The 10,239-nt window shown below is 41.5% G+C and overlaps 1 protein-coding gene across 1 annotated transcript; it reads right to left on the bottom strand.

The window, feature by feature from the left end:
* Positions 1 to 3,145: 3,145 nt before the first annotated feature.
* On the bottom strand, positions 3,146 to 10,037 carry LOC308661734 (uncharacterized protein). The gene is made up of 3 exons (XM_081316903.1): positions 9,432 to 10,037; positions 6,949 to 7,075; positions 3,146 to 5,757 (listed from the first exon to the last, which is right to left on the bottom strand). The coding sequence occupies exons 1-3, from the start codon at positions 9,516 to 9,518 to the stop codon at positions 3,950 to 3,952; spliced, it is 2,022 nt and encodes a 673-aa protein (XP_081173029.1). The 5' UTR covers positions 9,519 to 10,037; the 3' UTR covers positions 3,146 to 3,949.
* Between the last annotated feature and the right edge of the window lie 202 nt (positions 10,038 to 10,239).

The raw sequence follows: 10,239 nt of genomic DNA, 5'->3' as shown, positions 1-10,239 counted from the left end.
TGTTTGTCTTTGGTCCCGAAAGAGGCAGTAGCCGCCTCCCTCTCCCTTCCTCTCCCTTTCTGGGGATGTTAAGCAGCCATAGAGTCTCACTCGCTGGAACCGATGTTCCTTTGGCTTTCCCTCTATTGTGCACACATGCTCTCAAGTGCCAATGTACATTTGCAGCGTTGCATATCGGCAACCCTTAATAACAAGGCTGAGTGAAGGGTTGCTAAAGAGGAGAGGAAAAAAAGGGAAAACCTGATATAAGCAATTATTTAAAAATGGAGAAGTGCAGGAATTTGAATTTAAAGCCTGGCTTAAAACAGGATAGCGCCAATGAAAATAACAGCTACTGTGCTGGCCTGTAACATTTCACTTATGAGTGTTGCTGGTTCCCATGTTCATGTAATCTCTTGTGACCGTCCCAAATGGTTTCCAACAGAAGAGATTGATGGGGGGGAAGCTGAATTGGCTTCAAGGCTGTGTGACTGACAACTTCAGGCAAATTTATAAAACTAAGATGATCAAAGGCCTGGAGACTAAAATATACAAAGAACGGCTGCAGGACTTGGGTTTGGTTAATTTAACTTATACATTAAAGAGGAAGCAAGGCCAAGCACATTTTGTATTTCAAATTTCACTTGATTTAATTATAATTTTGTGTTTGGGCCAAATGCCAAAGATGAATAGAATAGGAATAGAATAAGAATAGCATCAGAGTTGGAAGGGACCTTGGAGGTCATCTAGTCCAACCCCATTCAGACAAATGGTTGTCCAATCTCTTCTTAAAAACTTCCAGTATTGGAGCATTCACAACTTCTGGAGGCAAGTTGTTCCACTGATTAAGCGTTCTGTCAGGAAATTTCTTCTTAGTTCTAGGTTGCAACTCTCCTTGATTAGTTTCCATCCATTGCTTCTTGTCCTGTCCTCAAGTGCTTTGGAGAATAGCTTGACTCCCTCTTTGTGGCAACCCCTGAGATATTGAAACACTGCTATCATGTCATCCCTCGTCCTTCTCTTCATTAAACTAGACATACCCAATTCCTGCAACCAAATTTCTTTCAATCAATCAATAAGAATAGAGCTGGAAGGAGCCTTGGAGGTCTTCTAATGCAACCCCTTGCTCAAGCAGGAGACCCCATACCAGGGGTAGGCAACCTTGGCTCTTTTATGACTCATGGACTTCAACTCCCAGAATTCCTGAGCCATTCTGGGAGTTGAAGTCCATGAGTCACAAAAGAGCCAAGATTGCCTACCCCTGCCCTATACCATATCAGTCACCCCTCGTCCTTCTCTTCATTAAACTAGACAAACCCAATTCCAGCAACCGTTCCCGATATGTTTTAGCCTCCAGTCCCCTAATCATCTTTGTTGCTCTTCTCTGTACTCTTTCTAGTCTCGACATCTTTTTTAAATCATGGTGACCAAAACTGGATGCAGTATTCCAAGTGTGGCCTTACCAAGGCATTATAAAATGGTATTAACACTTCACATGATCTTGATTCTATCCCTCTGTTTGTGCAGCCTAAAATTGTGTTGGCTTTTTTGGCAGCTGCAGCACACTACTGGCTCATATTTAAGTGATTGTCCACTAGGGCTTACCTGATTGCTTCTTCAGGAAAAGGGCAGAAGAGTCCCACTTGATATTGCAAGGAGATACTCATTCAGCTAGATGTAATTACTGGGAAAGCTGGGTGAGATGCTCTCAATATGTAAATGATGCCAGATTGTTGGTAAACTACTGCTTTGAAAAAAATTAGCTAGTTGGGAGCTAATAGAGGGAACTGAAGAGGGACGTGGTGGCTCAATGGGTTTGGATGCTGAGCTTGTTAATCAGAAGGTCGGCAGTTTGGCGGGTTGAATCCCGAGTGCCACATAACAGAGTGAGTGCCTGTTACTCATCCCAGCTTCTGCCAACCTAGCAGTTCAAAAGCATGTAAAAATGCAAGTAGAAAAATAGGAACCACTTCAGTGGGAAGGTAACAGTGTTCCATGTGCTTTTGGCATCTAGTCATGCCGGCCACATTTACCACAGAGACATCCTCGGACAAGTGCTGGCTCTTCGGCTTTGAAACGGAGATGAGGACTGGCCCCTAGAGATGGAAACGACTAGCACGCATGTGCGGGGGAAACTTTACTTTATAGGGAACTGAGTTTTTAAAAGTTTCAGCTGTTTTGCATGAACTGGAATGCTACCTGAACAAATTGCTCTTGAAGGGAGTGTATGTATCAGATATGCTTACCTGGTTTTAATTGTACATTACAATGAGAGCTTGTGGAGCATGGCAGCATAAAAACATAATAAAGCTCTTAGATACAATTAGTGTTAACTTCTGAGTGCTCAATCAGAACGAATCCATTTCAACCTAACAATGCACTTCAAGATGGAGCCTCCTGGGAGCCAAACCTAAAGATTTGCTTCTTCTTGGAGATTTAGGAGACACCTGCATGAAGCTCTTGATCAAATACTTGTCACTACTTGGACAATTTTCAATTCTTGATGAGTTTTATGTTTATCTTGAAATATGTTTTTGTCACCAATCCATCCAATCTTTCATAAACTGGGTTTCCATTCCTGAATGCTTATTAAATACCTTGCTGTCTGCAGAGTATAAGTAAAAGATTTCCATTTTCTTTGGCGGCGGGGGGGGGGGGACAGCAACAGTAAAACAAAACTCGAAATTAAACCAGTGCTGAGCTACTACAATCAGTCATCTTTCATCACAAGGTACTTTTCTAACTAGGGAAAACTAACATTGGACCAATCAATAATGATTCCAACTTTTCTCCAATCAGAGAATCCCTGCTTTGAATTGCATCCCTAAGTACTTATGGGGCTGGACTTCCACCCAAAGTTGGGATGCAAACATGGCTCCATAATTAAGTACAGAAAATTATTTGGGAAGGAAAGCGTTCATCTTCTTTGTAACTCTGGAACTTCACCGGTATTCCTTTCTTGCTACTCTGTGTTCAAAGTACATTTAGAAAGAAATAGAATGGAAGTTATGAGACTGACCTAAAATAATTATGTTTTTGAAAGCAAGAAAGAAACCCAAATGATACATCTTTATTCAGTAAGCTACAGCGGTGACAGCAAAGGCAAGGTTGCCTTGCAACCAGCATGGTGTTTTCTTCATTCCCAAAAACTGACGAAGAGTCAATACAATGTTGACAGCTTTTGTATTGAGCAGTCTGTACAACAACAGGGATAGCACAAGCATTATGCAAGTCGTTCTTCTCCTGCCGAGTGCTTTGTTCAGCAATTGTTCAAAATAATAACAATGCTGAAAAAGTGCATTTACAACCTGTTCTTGAACCTAGGTCTGTTATCTCATTCTTGTGGTCACAGCCAGCTTCTGAGAAGGAAAGTCAATGGGAAGTTGGTAGGAAATCGAAAGTCATGTCCATGTGATGTCGTGCTTATCTTGGAGTTATTTGGTTAACCACCACAGTGGAATCACTGACATCAGTCCAACGCAGCCTTGTGTTACTTTACTCAATGACAATATCATTTAGCGATGGAGTTACCAGTCCTAATTTCAATAATGGCAGACTACATGTAGTCTTTTTGTCACAGAATTCATTTCGGGGTTGTATTATTTTTACGTTTTGTAAGTTTCTCACAAACTAATTTCCCTATGCCCATATCTTGACTGGTTGAGTAACTCCTTTCCACGCACAGTATATTTATGATTTCTCACCAGTGTGGATCTTCTTGTGGGAACCCAGATCACTCCTGGTTGGGAAGCTCTCTCACACACTTCAGGCATTTATATGGTTTCTCTCTGGTATGGATGCTTTTATGGGAAAGAACAATTCTACTATTGTGGAAACCTGATCCACATTTTACATTTATATGGTTTTTCTCTGTGTGAAATATTGGAAGTAGATTGGCATTGTTACTATAGCCTTTTCCACAGTCCGTGCATGCATTTGTATGGTTTTAAAATAGGATCATATGAATTCTCTAGAAATGCAGAAACCCTTTCCAGTCTACAAGCTTACCAGTTTTTTCCCCTGAGTGATTCTTTCTATGTTTATTAAGTGCATTACTTTGTATAAAGCTTTTTCCACACTCAGTGCATTTATGTGGTTTCTCCCCTGTGTGAATCCTCTTGTGACGACTAAGATGACTGCTGCTTCTGAAACTCTTTTCACATTCCATGCATTTATATGGTTTCTCCCCTGTGTGGATTCTTTTATGGGAAGTCAGGGTAGTTGAATTAATGAAGCATTTTTCACACTCAGTGCATTTGTATCGTTTTCCCACTGTGTGGATGCTTTTGTGGGACAAAAGGCAGCTTGAATTAGAGAAGCATTTCCCACATTCGTTGCATTTATATATCTCCCCTGTGTGGATCCACCTGTGTTGACAAACCACACTACAGGTGATTAAACTTTTTCCATGCTCCGTACATTTCTTTGGTTCCTCCTCGGTGTGGAAACTTTTATGGGAAGCCAGAAAACCTGAATCTGTGAAACACTTTCCACAATCCTGGCATTTATATGGTTTCTCACCTGTGTGAATCCTATTATGGGAAATAAGGCTTCTGGCAAAACGGAAACTCTTTTTACATTCCTTGCATTTATATGGTTTTTCTCCTGTATGGATCCTTTTGTGGGAAGTAAGATAACTCAAGTCTCTGAAGCTCTTTCCACACTCCGAGCATTTATATGGTTTTTCCCTGCTATGGATCATTTTATGAGAAGTGAGGGAACCCGACATAGTGAAGCATTTCCCACACTCCTGGCATTTATATGGTTTCTCCCCTGTGTGGATCCTTATATGGTAAGTAAGGGGTTTTGCAGAACGGAATCTCTTTCCACACTCCATACACTTATATGGTTTTTCTCCTGTGTGGATCCTGTTATGATCAGTAAGGATCTGAGAATTGTTGAAGCTCTTTCCACACTCCTGGCATTTATATGGTTTCTCCCCAGTGTGGATCCTTTTATGTGAAATAAGATTCCTTTCAGAAGTGAAACTCTTTCCACACTCCTGACATTTATATGGTTTCTCCCCAGTGTGGATTCTGTTGTGTACAATGTAATGAATTTTTTGTCTGAAACTCTTTCCGCAGTTCTCGCACTGATATGGTTTCTCTCCTGTGTGGATCTTTTTGTGGCGAGTGAGGGATCCTGAACTAGTGAAGCTCTTTCCACACTCCTGGCATTTATACGGTTTCTCTCCAGTGTGGATCCATTTATGCTGAGTGAGGGAACCTGAGAGAGTGAAGCGTTTTCCACAATCTTGGCATTCATATGGTTTCTCACCTGTGTGAATCCTATTGTGGGAAGTTAGGCTTGTGGCAAGCTGGAATCTCTTCCCACATTCCTTGCATTCATATGGTTTTTCTCCTTTGTGGATCCTTTTATGGAAAGTAAGATGACTTGAGTCTCTGAAGCTTTTTCCACAATCTGGGCATTTATATGATTCTTCTCCAGCTTGTATTCTGTGACATAAAGTAAGAGGAATGGTTCTTCTGGAGCATTTCCTGCTTCTATTTTGTTTTTCCACCGTGTGGCTTCTGGAACAGTCACATAATTCCAACTCATCTCTGAGTACTTTTCCACACTGTGGACATGCTCTTTTTTCTTGGTGGTCACCTTCAGCCAAGAAGACACTGTCATCTGCACAATGAGAAGAAGAGCATTTTTCCAGCCTCCCTTTTAACTGGTTTTCCTCAGAATTTTTGTTTCCAAACATCCTTTCCATAACTTTTGGAAAAGGTGCTACTGCCTCTTGGCCAGAATGCTGCATCTGCCATCCATCACCTGTTTGGAAGAGGAAGAAAAAAGAAAAGAAAAGTTGGCACTATCTGAATTATGAATGGGATCAAGCATCAATCTTGCATTCCTCATTTGAACATTACCAAAAATCCAAGACCATCTCTTCTTCCTTTTAGCTCTTTTTTTGTGATTTTTCTCCCTGCTTCTGTCACGAGTGTGTTGAAAACATGGGTCTACACTTGTATTGAGTTGATGTAAGATCTCCTATGGGCTTCTCTCTTGCCCTGGATTCTACAAAATGCAAACCTAAATTCTTTGAGGAAAATTATCCTCCTGGGTCCCACTTTGGGACACCATCACCTCTGCCGTTAGTTCAGACTCAGTTCCAAGGAAGCAAGAGGGAGTCTTGAACAGAGCCCGTGTTTGCTAATGGACTTGATAAGGGAGAACATGTTGGTTTAATTTTCATCTGAAAAAAGGAAAGTGTCGGGACCTGAGAACTGAGGTCCAGCTTTCTTTTCATGAGGAAGATCTCCCTTGGAAAAAAAAGTGGTTCTCGGTCTGAGTTAGCTTAAGAAAAGGAAGCAAGTGGGAGGAGGAGCCATCTGGGTAGAATGTCCCATGTCTTGAATACCCATCCCATCAGACAGGCCAATTCTCTTATCAGTCACATCCTTGTGATGCTCCTGTGCGATTAATCAGGTTCCCAAATGCCATTGTTACAGACAGATGACATAAAAAGAGGAAGAGAACGTTTAATGTTACCTACAAAGTAGGACAGACATGATTTGGAAACTAGATGAGAGGACCCCTTTTTCTCTTTTTAGTGAGCCGTGGTGGCGCAGTAGTTAGAATGCAGTATATTGCAGGCTACTTCTGCTGATTGACAGCTGCCAGCAGTTCGGCAGTTCGAGTCTCACCAGCTCTAGGCTGATTCAGCCTTCCATTCTTCCGAGGTGGGTAAAATGAGGACCCAGATTGTTGGGGGCAAAACACTGACTCTGTAAACCACTTAGAGAGAGGGCTGTAAAGCACTGGTATATAAAGTGGTATATAAGTCTAAGAGCTCTTGCTATTGCTAGAGGTTTTAGACCATATGTTAACAAAACAGAAAGTAGAAAGGCAGCGAAGGACACTCTCTTCTACTATTTCCTCTGAGAAAGAAATTAACTGCTTATGTCTGGCTGTAAAACACCTCCCACGGCAGTTTAAGGTCAGAAAAACAGATTCTCTTACTTAAAGAGGCCACGTTCCTTGCATTGTCCAGCATGACTTCACAGTACAGGGTTTTTTGTCCCAAATCCAGCAGGGCCCATTCCTCCACAGAGAAAAACACAGCTACATCTTCAAATGAAATGGAATTCTGAAACAAAAACAGCATGTTGTACAAACTTTTCTTACTAAGGAACAGTTGAATAATCTAAATGGAAAATATATTTTCCTCCAAATGTCGCTATAGGGCATTGGAATGCCCAAACAACTAAGATGTAGGACAGGTTTTTTTCCCTTTGTGCCATCACTCTGCTGAACACCTAATTCTTATAGTGCTGTCTAATATCTATTTACCCATATTGTATGTCTGTGTCATTATTGTTATCCTTCTTAACTTCCTTACTGCCCCCTCTATTGTTATTATGATGATAATTATTCCTCTGTTGCTTTGTACACCAAGAGCTTCTGCACCGGAGACAAATTCCTTGTGTGTCACTCTTGGCCAAATAAAGTATTCTATTCCTATTCCTAGTCTTATTCCTTTCTATTCCTACTTCTATTCCAACTTTCTATTTCTACTCTCATTCCTATTTAAAGAAACTAATCAAGGAGAGAAGCAATCTAGAACTAAGGAGAAATTTCCTGACAGAACGACTGATCATTGGAACAACCTGCCTTCAGAAGCTGTGAATGCTCCAACACTAGAAGCTTTTAAGAAGAGACTGGACAATGATTTGTCTGAAATGATGTAGGGTTTCCTGCCTGAGCAAGGGGTTGGACTAGAAGACCTCCAAGGTCCCTTCCAACTCTGTTGTTGTTATTATTATTATAACTTCCTACTTTCAACTAGGAGAATAACTTCCCTAGAGAAATATAGGCTCCTGATTAAAAATACAACTGGTATAAACTTTCATGGGTTTGGCTAATTCTACAGAAGCAAAACCTCAACTTTCTTCTCTGCCAAGAAAAGGAGGGAAAGATTTTCCTACCTTCCTTGGAAGCCTAAGTGTTGCTATTCTTCCACCAAAGACAGTAGATATTCTGGAATATTCCATCGATGACACTCTTATATCTGAGAATGTGGGGGGGGAGAAACCAGGAACTATTTGTCATAAAAACACCCTTCCTCTATTCTGGAGCCTCAAATTCAGAAAGTCCATTCTTTGCTTATGTGAACTGGAGGTCTGGCAGGCAGGAGTGCCTGGTAGCCAGAGAGCAGCCCATCTGGGCTACTCAGACTGATGAGGTTGTGTGAAAGGGGGAGACGGTGGAAGCCTAGGTATGGGGCTTGTGTTAAGTGGTGCTTCTATCAGTCATGGGAGACCAAGGAAGATCCAGTGGAGACATGAGAGATGGTGGTCACCAAACTCCAACTCAGATCTATGGAAATGATAAGGGTAGAGCATGAGCTGAGCAGCTTTGCTCATTCTGGAAGTAATTGGAAAAGAACCCTTTTCTTTTATAGAATAAAGAATGGAATGGAATGAATAAGAATAGAATAGGAATAGGATAGCATAGGAATAGGAATAGGAATAGGAATAGGAATAGGAATAGGAATAGAATAGAATAGAATAGAATAGAATAGAATAGAATAGAATAGAATAGAATAGAATAGAATAGAATTAGTATAGCATGGAATAGGAATAGGAATAGGAATAGGACAGCATAGAATAGGATAGAATAGGAATAGGAATAGAATAGGATAGCATAGGAATAGGAATAGGAATAGAATAGGATAGCATAAGAATAGGAACAGGAATAGGAATAGGAATAGGAATAGGAATAGGAATAGAATAGAATAGAATAACAGAGGTTGAAGTGACCTTGGAGATCTTCTGTTCCAAAACTGCACCCAAGCAGGAGACCCTACACCATTTCAGACGGAATGACCACCGGTCATTTGCATTCTTTTAGAGAGTCCATGCCACCTGGAGTTTTATCTGTGTCATCAGAGTCACCCAAGTTGTGCAAATGGGTGTGGAGCCTTCTTGGAACTGCTGAAAGGACTGTGTGGTACACTAGAGATAGATGTAGAATCCCACCCCCTCGGTTGAGAGGGCTGTTCAGTTTTAACCCAGATGGTCTCTTTGACCCCTCTTTCAAAACCAGCGGTCCTCTCTGTCCAAAATGAGGGCTTTGCAGTCTTCAAAAGTGTGGCCTTTGTCTTTTAAACGCAGATGGACTGACTGCCGAATCTTGTCCTGATGAGTTTGTTCTTTGTTGTGCCATTTGTTTATGAAGTGGTTGTTTTGTGTCCCAACCGCACCCCCGGCAAGAATGCAAATGACCAGCTGTCTGCAAGAAGTATAAATCCTTCCATTCCCCACCTTCCAGTCAGAACTTCTTGGATGAGAAGCAAAATGTCTTTGAAGGAAAAACAAGGAAGTCCAGTTGCCTCGTGACAAAGCATCTTTGGGACAACTATGACCTGGATGACTGAGAATCTCCAAAGACACTCGGACAAAATAAATCCAGAAGATTAAACAGCATTAGAAGGATGCCTTTACCTGATAGTCTCTTCTGAGGTGGACTCCCCCAAACAGCAGCTCCGGAGAGGGATCAACCTCCTTTCCCATGGGCCGTTCAGCAGCCATTTAACTCAAAGGTTTCTGGACCTGAAACAGCACCAGAGAAAATTCCCCTGGAAATAATCAGGAAGGGCAATGCAGAATCATCTTTACAAGGTGATGTGCACTCTTAAGAGTGACCCCTAGAAGAAGCACTTAAAAATCAACAAAGATGATCAGGGGACTAGAGGCTAGAACTTATAAACAACTGTTGCTGGACTTGGGTATGTCTAGTTTAATGAAGGATGAGGGGGGACATGATAGCAGTCTTCCAATATCTCAGGGGCTGCCCCAAAGAAGAGGGAGTCAAGCTATTCTCCAAAGCACCTGACAGCAGGACAAGAAGCAACAGATGGAAACTAATCAAGGAGAGGAGCAGCCTAGAACTAAGGAGAAATTTACTCAGAACAATTAATCAGTGGAACAACCTGCCTCCAGAAGCTGTGAATGCTCCAACACTGGAAGTTTTTAAAAAGAGATTGGACAACCATTTGTCTGAAATGGTATAGGCCAGGGTTTCCTGCCTGAGCAGGCAGTTGGATTAGAAGGTCCCTTCCAGCACTGTTATTCTATTCTAATCGTTGAAGAATTTCCTATGAGTCACAGCCAGGACTCCTCTTTCTACCTGTTGGGAGTTCATTTATTCTCTCCCTGCTGAGAGGCAAAAAGAAATCCAAAGATTTTCCTTGAGTGAAAAAAATGCAACCTTATTCAAAACTGTAGAATGAGATCAAGAGTCCTGGCCTCC

This window comes from Vipera berus (genome assembly GCF_964194415.1).
Source record: "Vipera berus genome assembly, chromosome: 2".
Classification (NCBI taxonomy): Eukaryota; Metazoa; Chordata; class Lepidosauria; order Squamata; family Viperidae; genus Vipera; species Vipera berus.
This window is presented reverse-complemented; position numbering and strand designations above follow the sequence as displayed.